General features: G+C 39.1%; 1 protein-coding gene across 3 annotated transcripts in view; it reads left to right on the top strand.

Moving 5' to 3' along the window:
* The first annotated feature begins 897 nt into the window (after window positions 1-897).
* The window catches only part of LOC117737639 (protein diaphanous homolog 1-like), an 82,865-nt gene continuing 65,970 nt past the window's right edge, over window positions 898-17,792 (top strand). For 2 of the 3 annotated variants that reach the window (XM_034543725.1, XM_034543723.1), the window contains exon 1: window positions 899-1,729. In XM_034543725.1, the coding sequence (XP_034399616.1) occupies window positions 1,631-1,729 (99 nt within the window). In that variant the 5' untranslated portion in view covers window positions 899-1,630. Of the gene's footprint in view, window positions 1,730-17,792 lie in introns of all 3 variants that reach the window. The other variant, XM_034543724.1, reaches the window with a different exon arrangement.

Here is a 17,792-nt window from a genome sequence, read left to right as displayed (position 1 = left end):
ACTCCCTTTAAGTGATTTAGAGCTGAATTACAAACATACTTGGACATTTACAGAATAAACTATTGGTTAAACTTCAGTGTATAACATCTGATATACATTGTTAACTCGAAAACTCCACAGTAGTTGTACTTGCGCTATCAATATTCAGATAAACTGGCCTTTGCTGGCTCCTAGTGGTGGGTTATTGTACTACACTGCTCGATTATGACACATTAGACAATTAATAGGGAAATATGTTACAGATGACACTGAGAACACTACAATAGACTTCAAAAGCAGTCCCCATTTATAGAGGAGCGCATACTTGGCATCACAAGTTTGAGACTTACTTCTCTAGTTTCTGGCAGATATATATATATATATATATATATATATATATATATATATATATATATATATATATATATAGAGAGAGAGAGAGAGAGAGAGAGAGAGAGAGAAAGTGAAAAAGAGAGAGAGAGTTTTTAATGAAAATAACACATTAAAACAAAATGTATTTTTGTCTAGTATTTTGTACCTATGGCTAACAATAAGGACAGCAAAGGTAACCATAGCATAGCATACACACTCATACATACATACATACACACTTACATATAGTAAGACTTTTTTTTAATTCATTTTGAATGGGCAAATTGTGCAGTCTCAACAGAGGAGTTTTCAGTTTGCATCGGACGGTGTGTAGAGTTTTCTCTGTCCTGATGTCAACGAGGAGTTCGTTCCACCATTGAGCCATGAAGGCAAGCAGTGAGACTCGTCCTCCTTCCACCCGGATCCCTGCTAGTTAACTCTTTCACGGAGCTCTGAGGATCCCCGGCCCCACAGCTCAGTGCAGGTTCATGACTGGCAGCTCAATCCTCTCAGGTGTAGCTCTGCACGGCGCAGGCCCCGCCCCCAACCGGCTCTGACCAGACTGTCAGAAGAACAGGAAGACTCCTCTCCAGCTGAAGACGCAGTCGCTTCACTGTTGTCACCCAAGGGGTTAAAAAGTTAACTAAACTTGTCGCAGTCATGGAAACTAATTTAGGAGACGCAGTTGTGCCAAGTCATCCGTAATACCAACCCGCCGCCCGTGTCACAGTCGCCGAAACAACTCGTGGAAGTGGGAAGAGTTTTCTTTTTTTTCTTACCGCGGAGACTTTACCTACTGTAGCCTAGCTAAAGCTAACGGCTAGCTTACGTAGTGCCGCCTATTTTCGGGACTTATAATTGTTTAAACATTGTTTAAATCGCCGGGTTGTGTTCCACGTGGATAACGTTACTGGTATAATCAATCCTCATTTGTATTATATGCACGCAACAGATTGTTTTTGTACTTTACGTCCCGACGACGTGAGGCTGTGCTTTGAATTTCCCTCCCTCAGGGATCCAGACTGGCGTCTTAGCGAGGTACTCGGTCCGTTGGCTTTCTACCAAATCATTAGCAGCTCTGAGCTAATTGTGGCTCAGGGTACTAGCTTAGGCCCGAGGGGAATTAACGGGGGGCTTCTTCGAAAAGTTAAGAAACATCGTGGGCGGAAGAGGAAGTTGTTTGTTGTTTGTTTATTTTACATTTGAGTCAAGGGAGAGATTACCGCCAAACGGGCTAATCTAACAACCCCAGTTCAAGGAAACGGATTAAGTTATAAATATGGATCCACACACGGGGAACGCCGCCTCAGCTGCTGGTCCCAAGAAGGACAAGAAATCAAAGAAGAACTACGAGGATGGAGAAGGGAAAAAGAAATTTGTGAGTATCCCACAGGTTCAACTTGTTGCACCTTTCATGATCTGTTTGGGTACGTGGGCTCAAAAGTGTCGTCCCTCACTTCACATATGGTCTCATTTGCTTCCCCCAATGTTTCAACTGAAGCTACAAAGTAAGAAACTGCCACCGTACCTGTTATTACTTTCACCCCGTAAAGCTGTGCACCAGCTGTCAAAATAGCCTGAAGTGGTGAGGATGCATGATTTAGGTCAAAGTAAGTGACAACATATGAGGAAGTAGCTGCCTTCCAACTTTTGAAGACTTGCAACGCCTCAACGATAGTTATTTTAATTTTTTTTTTTAAATATAGACATCCATTCCTACATTCATATATACATATATATATATATATATATATATATATATATATATATATATACATATTTTTGTATAACAATAATGCTGCATGTCTTATAAATACCATAAAAGACATGAAAACATTTCAATAGAATTGTGCTAAATGATTCAAATGACCTAACTTTCAATGGTAAGGTGGGGCTTTTGCACGTTGCATTTTCTCAAGGTGACATAATGATGATGACATCATGTGGTCTCAGTCTACTAGCTGTGTGATTCAGTCTGGTGTCTTGATGGGAGCAGAGCAGTAAGAGTCACTAGTAGGTGTGCCTGTCATCAGCCAGCACACACTGTTGTGAAACATGACCCCTTGGTCATGTCTAGCAACAGGGGGAAACTGATATTGTACCCACTGACAAATGGTAACCGTAGAGGATGCGCAGAAGACACATCTGGTCACTGAGTAAACAATTATCTCATGCACACTTACTTTCAGAGAGTTTTCAAGCCCCCTCATTTAAAATACAAGTTGTATATCCCATTGACAGGAATGAACAGAAATGGTTTCTGACAACACACATGTATATTGACAGACAGACCACTTTGTTCGGGCTTTTATGCCAAGCAGTATTGGTAGGATGTTGTCCAGTTAATGGTCTTTGTCACAGGTATGGTATTGATTACAAGAAACAGTCAGTGGAGTTGGGGAAAAGCTGTCCAGCTGGACTGTAAATGTATGCTCTTGTGCCTTTTTGAAAACAGAGGCAAAGATAATTTGATGAATAGCATATTATTACAGTAGTGCTATTGTACACAGGTTTAGGTAGGGCTATGAGTAAATATGAGTCAGAGACAGAAATCAATTATGCAATCCTGTGTCCTGAGGTAACGCTGCATGTGAGTCTTTTTGAGTGTCATTCTACCTGATAGTGTGAGTGCGTGTCTGACACCTCAGAATGAGCTTTGTCCATGACTTCAGTCTACCACTAACTCAGAAATTTGATGCCATTCTGGCAGATTTTTATATACTGTAACACCACAGTCGGCGTTCAGAAAAAGGTTACGCAGTGTTGAATTATGTACGGTGTGTACTTGATCCACACTTTTCTGTGGCATTAAGTGATCTATGAGTTCATCTCTCTCCACTTTCGCTGCTTGTCAGACATACCAGTGATAATAACATGATGAGATGTGTACCACTGAATGACGTGTGTATTATCTCCAGGCCAGCTTGGTATTTGGTATATCAACCCAAAATCATCCGTGTGTGAGTGTATCTCTGTTGTGCCGTCTGGGACTAAATGAAGCAGCATGGGTGGGTTATCCAGTTTTAGTCATCTCTTTTTTTCTAGACACGGTCATATATTACTCTAAAACGGGATTGCTGAATACAAATGTGTTATTGGAATAATGTTACTAACATCAACTAGGTTTGGAATTTAGACAACTTCTTGTAGCATGACACATTTTTGACGAATGGACATTCTTGTACTTTTGTATTAAATCACCCAAATAAGTAGCTATATTTTCTGCCCAATCACCATTCAGTGTATTACATGTTGCTTAACCCCAATATCACCTCCTGTAATGTGTACTGCAGCTCAACACCACACAAACATGTAAACTATATTGGTGAAATGTGTCCCTGCGGTATGTTAGCATGCCTGTAAGCACACTGGGCGTTTTTTCTTTTCTGACATATTTAACCTTCACAGGAATGCTTAACAGGATTTGCTGTGCTGACATGTAGCTTTGTAACTGAGCATGATCCATATATTTAGTTTGAAGCCAAAAGCAGGTCATTTTTGCTGTGTATTCCTCCCTGAAGCGTTATCTGTGATCTTCAGACCCAAAGAGAAAGCATCGGCAACCTTAGATGTTGTTGACATAAACAGGCTGGCTCAACCCAGCAGGCAGGCGTAGTGTGGATTAGCCAGGGATCACTGGTTTGGACAGATGTTTGGAATACAAGGTCAATTGTAGAGCACAGATTCTCTCTCTGGGACAGCTTGTTCATTTTGGCAGGTTATCTGTTTTATAGTTAAAAAGGTTGGCTGAAAAGTGCCTTTTTTTTCCCCGGCCTTGATAAGGGAAATTTGTTAACAAGGAGACCAATAACCAATATTTGGAGCGAGTTGTATAACTTGAGCATGTTCTCCTCGGGCTTCTGTGACATTTAATTGAGCTTAATAGTTATTTACTTGTTATTGGCATTTCATATTGGCATTTCAATCAATCTGAGTCAGTTGCATACAATTGTTTTGCAATTGAAAAGAATATTGCCCATTCTGACAATTATAATTATCTTCACAGTTTTTAATCTAACTGTGTCAAACTGTGTTTAAGCAGCACATGTTTTTCTCTCCAGTTAAATATTAACAGAGTTGGAAAATATGCTGGCTTGCTCAAGTGCAACCTACCTCAACCTACCAGCTGGATTACTTCTGTCATGTTACCAAATGATAATGGAGGTGATTTGATCTGACTTCTCCAGGGCAGTAATGAGGATATTGTGACTGTGGACTAACAATTAGGAATATATGGAAACAAAACCTATTAAATGGATAATTACATTGTAATTGGATTGTAGCACCCTTCATTTCACATGAGTTTCACAGTTTTAGTGCCGTGATATAGACCATATCACACTTTTATTGGTCCCCCCTTCAACTGAAGTAATGCATATGTGTTTAAGCCTCAGAGGAGAACCACACTATAATTAAACATCAGTCACAACAAGAGCAACCAAAAACACTATCAAATTATGGGGCAGTTGTTTTCCTCTGTGTTTGTCTCACTTGCATGCAATGTTGTATTTTGGGATGCTGCCCAAGTTGTTGCTAATAGGCTCAGATTTAAGCGTTAAATGCAAGTTAACATGTTGGTGTATATCATGATTTACAGCAAAAGTAAGTGCACCTTCCTTCAAGCATGAAAACGTGTGCATGCATGTGCAGCAGTGCACTTACTTCCTAGGGGAACCACCTCAGCAAATGCTTAATATAAAGTGAGACTACGAATTAAGCCAGTCAGGTCACAACTCTTTAGTTAGTTACAGACGCTGACTCAAGTAAGAGTCAAGTGGAGTAGTTAAACATTAGCTGTGTTGCACAGTGGGTTCTTTTGCCCTCTTTCTTGTTATGTATGTCTGTTCTAGGAACACACACACACACACACACACACACACACACACACACACACACACACACACACACACACACACACACACACACACACACACACACACACACACACTTTCCTGTACTTTACATCTCAGGGGAAGAAGCGCATACTGTGAGCTGAAGAATGGGATGACTGGGTACCAGCGTGAAACTGGAGTGGTTAATGGACTGCTTGTGGCAGAGGCCTCTAGAGAGTCAGGCTCAGCAAGAGCAAGCAAGTGAGCCTTCAGAGAGCAGGGACTGGAGGAGTCGGAGAGAGGAGAAGAGTGAGTGACAGAACGCTAAAGTGAGTAGGAAAGAAGCTAGAAAACAGATGAGATGAGAAATGCAGATAAGGAGACTAAGGAAGGTAGAAAATGTGCAGTCAACGATAAAAATAAGTTACAGGTTTAAGATTAACTCTCTATGGTTGAAACGTTCAAGCATGTTGCTCATGTTGTTTATTGGTTGTCAATGATAGAATTCCTGGTGTGTTACATACTAATTAATGATGTGGATAGAAGTGCAACATGAATACACAAGGAGCAGGTCTTCCATTGTTATTCCTTGTGGTTCTATACATTGCTAACTTAATGAGACGTATGGTGGCTTAACAGACCATATTCTTTGATACTTTGGAATTGATTTCTTGTATCAATTCTTAAATGCCTAGCTCAAGGCTGTTGTCATTCACTCTCAAACTAGACTATTATCCTGTCCAGAGATCAGTGATACAATGGAATAAAGACACTCTTTGGAATAATCTGATATGGATGAGCATACTGTTGAACATAGTGCTCTCTGTTAATTCAGTCCTTACTGTACTTTTACAGATTAAAAAGAAAAAGCATTGATTGTTTTGATCTGAAGCCCGTTCATAGTTGTTCTAAGGGCTGAGTTGTGTAATGCAAGTCATTACACCACCAAAATACTATACTTATGTGGAGTCTCACCGTTACCTGTTTCTTCCTCCTCTTCACAATTGACTTGAGCCTTTGTCTTCTGATTACAATACTTCAAGTGCCTGATGACTGTGTAGTTGTAAGACATCTCACAGATGGGTAGTCACTACATCCATTTAATGATGGTGGTCCTAGCATGTTGCTTTAAGCTACAAAGTCTCCATACTTCAAGTGAGTAATCCGTCCACCACTACAAACACAAGCAGGGAATTCCCTAGTAACAAGACTGACAAAATACCCACGTTGATGGACTGACTCGGACTGCTGAAAGGTCACATTAACGTTGTTGAATGTTTTAATTATTTTGTATTGTGAATTTTGTCCCTCCTTTCTTACATTGATCTAACACAATTGATCTGTGAAAAAGAGCTTTATTGAGAAAAAGAACCTCTTTATCTAAACATACAAACACTATGGGGTTATTTGTTCTGCTAAAAAGAGGCATTCCCACGTTCCTTTGAATTTTTTTTTTGAGAAATATTAAAATATTCTGTATATCTTTATCACAATGTAAAGTTTAGGACTGAGATGAAAGTAAAAAATAATCATCAGTTGCAGGCCTAGTACAATTACATATTTTGGGATAGAAGACTTAATCCATATTGCCCATTCAGACTATAACTGACTGTCTAAAGGAGCAGCCATGCAGTTATGCCATTCTTTGTCATGCTTATTTCCTCTTAGGCCTACTCAGAAAATAACTTTCAACTAATAATGCGTGCGTGTATATGTAGCCTGGAGCTATTGCATATTTCCCACAGTCAGTTTTACTTGCTCAGATGTTTGTCTCAGGCCTACTCAAGGTATAAAGTCATTTCAGTTAAGATACATAAACAGGCTAGTCCAGACAGTGCAGTCTTTTTTGTTTTGTTTACTTTTGTATCTTTTACTTAAAATAAACTGCCTCCTCTTTTCACCTTATTGCAGAGTTAGATAAATGTACCTCCCTTTTTCAGCAGGGGGTGTCTGTTCTTCAGTGGAAAGAGATGAAGATGCAGAACAACACATTAATTTTGTGCTCAAACTACTCTGACCTCCTGGGTGTTCACCCATTGTTTGCACGCTCGTTTTGTCAGCTGTTCAATCTAAGTTATCTATCTTACTTTTTCTAGTTGCATTTGTGTACATGCGTGCACACACAGGCAGATATGTCAGCACTCCCACCCTTTTATTATTTCTAAAATTCTGTGGGTTGTAACAGGAAGTTGTGCAAAAATAACGAACAGTATACTTCCTTATTCGGACCCATTATTGCTTACCCGTATCTCTTTCCTTCCCTCCTTTCCATCCATTGTGCAAGATGGTACCAGTGGTCTACTAAATATGTTTTCACACAACCCGCCCTCAAACGTCTGGATGCCTGAGAGGCCTGGATGACGTTAAAACATAGAGCAGATTTTTTTATCATAGGAGCCTAATGGGCCGTGGTGAAACATTCCAGACTGGAGATGGATAACCCAGAGTAACTATGTTATCGTTAGTGTATCAGGACATTGTTTCTGCTGTTTTTTAAAACATTTTTTTTTTTAACCCTTTGAGCACTGCATATTAGGGCTGCACGATTGTGGCCAAAATCATAATCGTGATTATTTTGACCAATATGGAGATCACGATTATTTATCACGATTATTCATTAATTTTAGGTACATCTTTTTATTGCGCTTTCACGTTTAAATGAACAAGAACTCTGCTTCCACTTCCATTGTTGTGCTACATTCTGGCTAATATACAAATCGTTGCATCAGACTGGTCCTTAACACAGTGCAAGGAAAATATAAATAAAATAGTATCAACAATTTTTACCCAAAATTAAATTAACAGAGCACTGCTTTCACTTTCATGTTGTGCTATATTCCAGCTAATGTACACATCATTGCATCAAACTTATACGGTTCTTATTCACCTGAAGCAAAATATAAATAAAATGTTTACCCAAAATAAAGGGCTTGTGGATGATACGCAGGGTCGCTGTTATGGTTTTCTGGGTTGTTGTTGGACATGGACAGAGATTCAGTGAGGTAACGTTAGCTTTAGCCTTCATGCATTCGTCGTACTGAGGTTTGTGGTGATGTTTCAGGTGGTTGAACAAGTTAGTTGTGTTGCTATGCGGTGCAGACACAACTCTAACGCACTCTATGCACATGATTTGTTCTTGGTTCACATCACTTGCCCTAAATCCAAAAACCTTCCAGACAACAGATGATGATCCTTTTCGAGGGACTAGCTCCTCACCTTCTGCTCCTGACATTTGATTGACCTTTCACACGACACCCGGTACCGTCTGCTCTCTTTTCTGTTGTCTTGCTCCTCTTCTACTAATACCGGAGTCGACTGCAGACAGAACCTTTTGAGGCTGCCACTGCAGGGTGCGCGTGCATGACACCTCCCATCTCGTTCTCCGTTAGTTGAGGAAGCGCTTGATTTGATATGTAGCAGAGCAGCATTTTAAACGTCAATATTGCTGACGATCATGCTCATTTAATTGTGGCAGCCCAAATCGTGATTGTGATTAAAATTCGATTAATTGTGCAACCCTACTACATATTAAAATTGGCTCACTTCTAGGTAGTGGCATACATCTCAGATAGAAGAGGTTGTAGTGTCGTGACCTCTTCCCTGAGAGGAACTTCCACTTCCACAGATTCTTTGAAGTAATATGACAAAAGAAATCTGAAAATCCTTGACTTAGATTAACATGAACAAGGGAATATTTATAAATTCTTTTATTGAAACAGGTTTCAGGGCGCATTAGTAGTTGAATGGCTACAGTGCATACTGCATAACAGGAATGTCGACAGTTCGATGCCAGCTATGGTTGTCATACCATTTGTCTCTTCCTGTATACCACTTCACTGCCAAGTGTTCAATAAAAGGCAAAAATGCCAGAAAGCTACAGGCTAATCATCTAGTCTAAACGCTCCTTTATAAACAGATTTGTACGCAATTGACTGGACACACTATTTTTATTCCCCTTTATGTAATTTAATAATTCTATAATGGTGAAGCCTGCAACATAATTTGCTTTGTGCTTTCGAACTGCAGCATCTCTGATTAGCTTTCTACTCTGGTGCTTATTAAAGACACAACTGCTGAAGCAGCATATTGTTGGACTTTTTAGTTTTTACTTAACAGGTATGACATCATCATTAGGGTTTGGGGGAAAAGATTCTAAGATACATTGTGGTTCTCTCTTGAATGATTATAACTCTATGCAAAAGAACTAAATAATTGGAAATATAAAACTCAATTCTCAACGTTATGATTACCTGTAACAATTCTGGGACACCGGGCAGTCCGTTACTTAAGGCTGCCCCTGAACGCAACAACCGTAATACGCACTAGGCTAAATACTAGCTGAGTTTTGATGAGGGTGGCTGAGTTTGAGCAGACAAATATGAATACAATCTGACCGGCACCCCCTGGCTTAAAAGCTAGCGCATGGAAGCAGTTTGCTTCCACCCAACTCGGAAAGGGCAAAGTGAAGCACAAAATAGATTGCGCTTGTTGCACACTTCAGAACCTTTGCGATACTCTACAAACAAGCTAAAGTCATGTAATCAAGCAGGATGGTAGAAACACGCTACATCCGTTGCCACAGAATCTAGTGTCACCATAAACGCGCATTATCACTTTATAGTTTTACCAGATGTTTCAGAAACCGTTATTTTTGTATGAGAGCTGAATGCTCATTGCCTATAACAAGGGGATTTGATTGAAGAGTCTATATTGAAGTCTATATTATTTATTCGTGATTAAGGATAGGGAGGGTCTATAACTTTGACTGTGCGATACTGCCCTCTGTCTTTAAACAGAGATGACTAGCAAGTTATCTGGATGAGAAGCCCTGAAAGTTTTGATTCAATTGAATTGTCTCTTACAAGAGAGATTTGCACGGCATCAAAAAATCGTTCCTATATTCTCACACCAATAAAGATACGTCCCTTTTCACTCTCCAATTTCAGATACCTTTGTAATACATTTATTACATCACAATATTCTTGTTTTTAAAAATGTCTGTACAATTGTGCTAAAACAAGTATTTTAGACTCAGCTGTTGGCTGGTTTTAACAAAATGGCACACATTATTGCATGTGCAGATCTCCTATGGTGTCGGTACAATTTGTTTCCGCGATGTCACATGGTATTGTGTCCTTTCCCATGAGTTAGGTCACAATGTTGCCATTTCTAGTAAGAACATGTCGGAGTAAGAGATACTAGTTTAGTATCGCTAGGATTAGGATATGAGGATGTAACTGCTTGGCTAAAGGTCTTTTAGTTTTGTTTAGTACTAATAACAATACTAATAATAATGATACTACTAATAATATTAAAGTGGTTAGGACAACTGATGTATCACAATGTGATGGATGGTGGTAAGACATTCAGTTACACTGAGTTGTCTCCTCTACCACAATTTAAATGGTGATATTTTACTCCTAAAGTAAACTCATTTTGTCTTTCTCTGTCAGTGAGCTAGTCAGGGACAGGCAGTGTTTTGAAGGGAGTTTCCCAGTTCATATGCACTAGTAATCTCTGCCACTAGTAAACAGAGATGTGGATAGACCTCTAGACTGATCCTCACATATATGAATGCTCTTGACTGTGTTACCTATATTGTATATTGGGGCTTTGTTAGGATTACAGTGTCAACCCTCCTCTGCGACTCTCCCCTGACAGATTACAACTAATCTCAGACTGCTCTGAGTATCTCAACACCATGACTGTAAACAGCAAGAAATAAATAAACTGCGTGTCTGGAGGACAGCAGTTTATTTCTGTATGGAGGAAGACGTTAGGACATTCAAGGCTGTGGAAGAAATTGAACTGCTGAAAACACGTGCACAATCAGCAGTGTCTTGGCAAGGAGTGTAGGAAACTAAATTTAACCTGAGATCTGTCATTACTTCACATTAAAATCCCTTTGTGAGCTGATGTATAGCAGAGGCTTTAGTGCCCATATTCCTGTAACGAGTAGATGGAACTGTCTCCGACCACAGGCATTAGCAATAATGTTACATGTGGATAAATCCCAAGTAAAGCTTAGCAATATTTGATGTTATCTCTCAACAGAACTCAGCTGTTTCTCATGCAAATCTTTAAAATCTACTGACAACATCCAATGGTAAATGTCAAAATGATATTAAAACAAGAGTAGAAAACTAAACTAACTAACACTAATTTGTGAGTATCTTTGCTGGAAATACAGAAATGTAACAATGAAATGCATTTCCAATGACTCAGAACAACATTTGGTTATTGAGATCCGTTTTGAGTCTCTGTGTCCTGTTTAGACATTTACCTAGACAAATCCAAGAAAAAAACACCGTACAAATGAAGCAACAGATTAGTGTTACAAATGGAAAAGTAATATTGCCATATGAGCTAATGTAATTTAGGTACATATAGTTATTGCCTCCCTTTTTGTTACCTAAGGTGTATGTGCGTTTGGGTACTGCCTTGTGTATATAATAATATTAATTCACAGTATTCTCACATCTTATTCAGCCATGCTCACAAGCCTGCGATTTATGGGGTTCTGCCTCTGCCTGAGTTCATATTGTGGCAGTACACACAAAATAGACACAATAAGTGAGACAGATAACCTGTTTAGCTAAGAAGGGAGAGTGCACTAATGACTTGCATTTTTCTTTTCTTAAGTTATAAGTATGTAATGAGCTAGTCGTTGTTGGGCCTCTAAGCAACAAAAGGAACAAAACCTGTCTCTGTTGATTCAGAAGGTTGTTGTTGCCATCCGTAGGAGCAGTGATGCAAGCACATCAGCCAAGTCTCTGTGTGCTGTTACAGTGGCCTGAGTATGTTTGGGTACGAGGGAGGTAGTGAGTATTTGTGTGTGTGGGAGACACTTGGCAGTTCCTATGGTAATGTGGATATTTGTATACAGTATGGAAACGTGTTTATGCGAAGTGCATTGATGGATGCTCCACTCTGCTTGTGAGCAGACGATGTATGCAGGTGGAAGGGCTGCAATGTGTTGTGTGGCAGCCTCATCACCGCTAAAACTCAAGGCATTAGCTGTTATTTAAATTACTTTGAAGGTCTAACACCTCATCACCATAGTGTTGCCCGCTATACCGATACTGATAAAGTATAGCATTTCAGTACTGCTCATACTTATCTCGGCAAGGAGTAACATGTTATGAGCAGCAGTATGACGGGAAGGTCTGTTACAAAATGCAAAGTATAATGAGGTCTTTGAAGCGTGTGGTCTTAAAACAAAACGGTTAACAAAGGTGTAGATGGTTTAAAGACGTTGTGGCATCATGCTAAGTGACAACATTGGCAGTGAACGACGGTGCCACCTTCCTACTAATTAACACATCTTAACATCAAAATGAGACTCCTAATAAGGTTCGTCTCCACCTGATTTCAGTGCAGTTTTGTTTTGTCCGGCATCAACTCTCTGTTGAAGGGATAAAACAACCTCTTTCAAACTTTGTTGTGTGTGTGATGATGAAATAACTAACATAAACTGTGCTGTTGATATTGCAATGAGATGGGGATGTATGTGGTAGTTGTGGGTTGGCTGTATAATTTTAGTGCTCCTTTTTGTTTTTTCCTGACCCATGTGACCCTAGACACCCTCTAACTCGCTCTCGCTCTCGCTCTCTCTCGCATTACTTCTGTGGGCATACTTTAATTGTGCTGATTCATATTTGCTTCCTTTTTAAATATCTCTCCTCTGTGAAACCCATTTGTAAAACCCTCCAAATTATAGGTTTAGCATTTCATTTGTGTTGTTAACTCTCCCCCACGCTTTTATTTCCTAAACACTGCCGTGTACGGTTGTTGGTGCGTGACGTTTTGTCTTTGTTGTTGTTAGGTTTGTTTTGCTGTCTGCCCCAACACCCTCATTCTAGAGGTGATTGGTATTACCTGAAAGTCATATTTTAAGTTTATTATTATATCATATATTATACAGTATATCTATATATATTCCCCCCTCATAATTTTAGCAGAATGTGATTGAAATGCAGTGAATTAGTTATTGTCCCTACTTAGTAGGTTGTACTTATATAAACCAAATATTTCATTGTATTACTCTGTACATTTTAAGTAAGATTAGTATTCATTTTCCATATGGTTGCTTCCTCCCCGAAAGCACTAAAATGAATGGCATTATAACTCTTTATTGATGGGTTATTTAATAATTATTGATTTTATTAACAATAAATGAATTGAACAGGACCATTTGCCATATCCCCGTAAATCTGTTTATAGGGCACAGTATAAATGCATTTAATTGCAAAACCAAACCATGGATATTGCATGTCGTATAGCACCGATGGAAAAACAGTATACGGTAGAGAACTACTGCCACAGAGAATTAGTCTGAACCAGTTACGTCTGCTGTTTTTTTTTCTAAAGGGAAAATGCTATTTAATTGACACAACAACCAATTTGTGACTGATGTAAATTACTGTTATTCATTTGTGAAATATGCATATTTTATTTTGTCAGTTTTAGGGGACATACAGAGAGGGATGCAAAACAAGAACCATGGCAACAGTGGCCTCTTGTTTTAAGTAGAAGTGGGTGTGGGGTGGTTGGGTTTTGTGTCTCCATTAACAACAGTAAATCAAGGATGAGGAGCAGTCATGCAGCAAACATGCCCCACTTGCACAGACATACAATCACACTGTCCCTCACACAAAGACAATCGGTGCACTTGTATGCACCTTGAGTCACTAGGTCAGTGAGGCGTGTAGTTGGAGCATTAACAAATGCAGCAAAAGATTGAATGTGAAAGTATTGGATGACGTCAAATTCAGTGTGCTCCTAAAATATTGCGTACACAGGCAGGATTTCTATAAATAAGCAACTCCAACATTATCATACCCTGCTCTTTTAGTACAATGCTCAAATGAGCATGTGCGTTAGATAAACATTGTCCCTCTCACTTTATCTTTAGGGCAAAGTCAAATCTTAAAAATGGGAGGGAAGTTTAAAAAAAATTTTATTAACCAAATACGCCTATTAACCAAACACTTTTGTGTGTGTGAATTACTTGAGGTTGGGTTGTTGGTAATTTCCTGCTCAGGCATTATTCATATGAAACCTTTCAGCCTCATCTGGGTGTGCCTGCCCTAGTGCTGCTTCCCCCTTTGTGATATTATACTCTGCATGTAGCCGTGGCAACATTGTAAACATTACAATGACACACACACTTGCTCTGTAACTCCACAACTCTTAATGTTTGGTAGTCAGAAGTTCTCATACAATCAAGATATTACACCCATCTGTCCTCGAAACATTAACAGGAAGATTTGCCCACCGCTACACTCAATACACTCATGGCCTCCTCTGTCACCATCATCATGCCCCTTACCTTCACCTATACTCCCCCTCCCACCCAACTCTGTCCATCAGGCATACTATTAATATCCAGAAATGTTACAACCCCAATACCATGCTACCGAGCATTACAAATAGAAATATGAGTGCAATAACGTCACATCCATCTTAACAGACAGGCCATTTGTTTTCTCTCTCTGTGAAGTCATTAGACCAAAGGGGTTTCTATTGGATTTCTTTTTCATAATTTTAATCGTTTGATAGGCGGAGTCAAATAAGTATACGCTTTATTGGACCCTGTATATAAAGCTGTGTAAAGCAGCTATAGATTAACATTTCCCTTTTTATTGCATTTCAGTCATTTTGTAATTTGATTCTTTTATTTTTGAATTTTGCTTTCATAACAAAGGTCCCTGGCCAATCCCCGGATGCTACACATATTTTCTTTTTTTTAGTATTGGACAATGGATGTTTGTGTAAACATAGTAAAATCAAATTAGGACCAAGTGAAACTGCAGGCAGGACCAAGACAGAATCCAAACCATTAAAATGTGATACTCTAATAGGCAGGGCGTGACACAAATTCTTGCCTTAAGATTACTGATAAGTGATGAAACAAAAAAAGTAAATCCAGCTTAACTTTGACTTAAGACTTCCAGTCCATTCATTTGAACGCAGTTGATTGCAAAGGCCTTCTCCCAGTGCTTGTCTACTTTCAGTATCATGTACTATCCAGTGGCTGTAATCCTACTTTGATAAGCAAATGTGAATGCTCTCATTTCACTAGTGCCTCACAGACCTTTAATTGGTGAGCCTCCTGGCTGATCTCAGTTCTATCTGTAGTTTGTTTATCCCATTTATGTATATGCCTAAATGGTCAAAGTTTTTAATTGGTTATCAATGTAATACTGATACATCTATATGACCTACATGTGCAAACGAGTATAAGCGAGTATATTTGCCATCTCTACATAGCCATTTGTAATGTCTTCCACGGTTCTTCGAGCAACTTTCCGTCTATCAGATGAAACCATGCAGGTTCACCAGAAACTCCCTCAGCTCAGCCTTGAGATGATGATTTTTTAAATATAAAAATATCTGTGGACACAGCGGTGTTAGTATTTCTCAGGAATGTAGATACTATAGGATTTAAGATTGACCTATTACAATAATGATGGGATGTTATTTGCTTAATTAGCAAATCTAGCCCTGCGGTATCTGTCAAAAAAATCATATTTTTCCCTATTGTGCAGCCTAACCTGGTGTGCATCAATCAAATGATCATCGGACAGAACTGTCTGGGCTGCACTCGTATGCCTGTCTGAATTTACCTGGTTTTCAATCTTGCTCTAATTTACATAATCTCTCTCGCCACTCTCGGGACCTCTAGCGAATATGTATGCACAGACAGCTATGGGTACGCACACACACACATAATGTTGCTGTCACAAGCTCAATGCATCTGCTGACATGCGTTCTCTTCAGCTGTCTGAACAATTAGATGATTGTATGCTTTATTTTGCAGTCACTGACTTATTGTGATATGCTGTTTATCTGAAAAATATTATTGATATTGTTGTATTAAATTCAATGATATTCACCAGCCGTATGAATAAGCAAGTAGTACTTGGATCCTCACTGGCGTTTGGCCTTGGTACTCATATCTGAAACTCTTCTGTTGCCTTTATGGTTCCCCTCAGACAGACAGTCTGGGCTTTTTTTCGTTAGATTTGTAAATGAAACTTATTCTCAACTGTACTTGTGGGTTGAAAAGTGGAACTTTACACTTTACAGTTAGTTGAATTCACAAATGTTCCTCCCCATCCATCTCTTATGCTGTCTTCCTGACACATCGTATTCAGTTTCCTGTGCGATTACCCACAATCCAGTGTGGCTATTGTCAGCTCTATATTTCCGCTCTGTGGGCTGAATAGCACCACAACATTTGTGAGTTTTTCTGCCCCTGTTCGTGTGCACGATAAGGGACTGTTATTTAACAACAGCTGTGTAAGCGGAAACATCCTTCTCTTGACTGCGCTCCTCATAATCGGAGCACCTTTTGTGTCTCTCTCTTTCTTTCTTCCTCCTCTAACTACTCCTGCCACAGAAAAAAAGCCCATAACTGACTGTACAAAAGTTTGATTTAAAAGGCGCTGGAAAATGTACACAATATTATCGTATGTGTATTATAACATGATATGTTTGATATGCATATTTCTTTTCTATAATTATCACGTTATCGTCATTACCAGTATATTGCGACACCCCTAGAAACAACAAACCACATTTACTTCATGTACCCCTAATTTAATGCCATGTAAGTAGACGGTGAGCAAAGGATGAAACAAAATGGAACACAATTGGAACAAAAGCTTGCAAGCAGCTGATCTCACTGCAGCTCACTTCATTTCTCTGTTAATTTGATCTGAGTTATTTGGATGTGAAGGTGGTCTTCAATATTTAATATTGTGTTGTGTTTATGGCATTGTGTATCATGCATTTCATTTAAAAGTATTAGGTAAAATATTATGTAGTGCAAAAGTCCTTTTTTTTGTCCTGCCAGACTTAGTAAGGTCATGGGAAACATGTCAGATACTGCTTTGCCTTTTTTTTTTCTTCATGTGAGCCTTTACTATTCTAATATGAATTGTAATACAAAAGAGTTTCGATGCAGTATGAGCTTTATGTAGAACTTTTGGGGCATGTGTGACGATTTTTTTAGTACAGTTGAAAGCGCCTCTGCTGTGTTTCCTAAAGGGACATTATTGGGAGTAGCCTGACACCTGGCAGGCAAGACATGCATTCACATCAGTGCAGTCAACAAGAGACAAAGCAAACATATCACAATGTATTGCAATAGACCTATAATGTAATTTTATTATTTTGTGTTTTACTTTAACTGTGCATCTGACTATTGGAGCAAAATGGCAACATGGGGTGGTCAAAGATAAATGGAAAAGAAAATGGATTTCACTAGAATTACAAATAACAGCCAAAGTCAAGGTACAACGGATGTACTGTGGTCAGCAGATATATTGATGAGTAGATGGTGTCACTTTATGCTGTTTAAAAAGCAGTTTTCACAATCTTGGTCCATACAATTTACCAGTAATATGAACCTCAAATAAGAGCAAATCTTTTTACGGAGAAGATTATTCCCAACACTTATCATTGTGTCTAAAAAAAGGGCCTAGCTGAGATGATGATGAAGCAGCAAGAAAAAGCTGTTCCCTATTTCTACCCCACACCACCACTACTAACATTTGTGTAGATTTAGTCTAGAAGCTGAGCCAAAAAAAAAGGGGCAAATGC

Source organism: Cyclopterus lumpus, chromosome 10 (assembly GCF_009769545.1).
Source record: "Cyclopterus lumpus isolate fCycLum1 chromosome 10, fCycLum1.pri, whole genome shotgun sequence".
NCBI lineage: Eukaryota > Metazoa > Chordata > Actinopteri > Perciformes > Cyclopteridae > Cyclopterus > Cyclopterus lumpus.
This window is presented reverse-complemented; position numbering and strand designations above follow the sequence as displayed.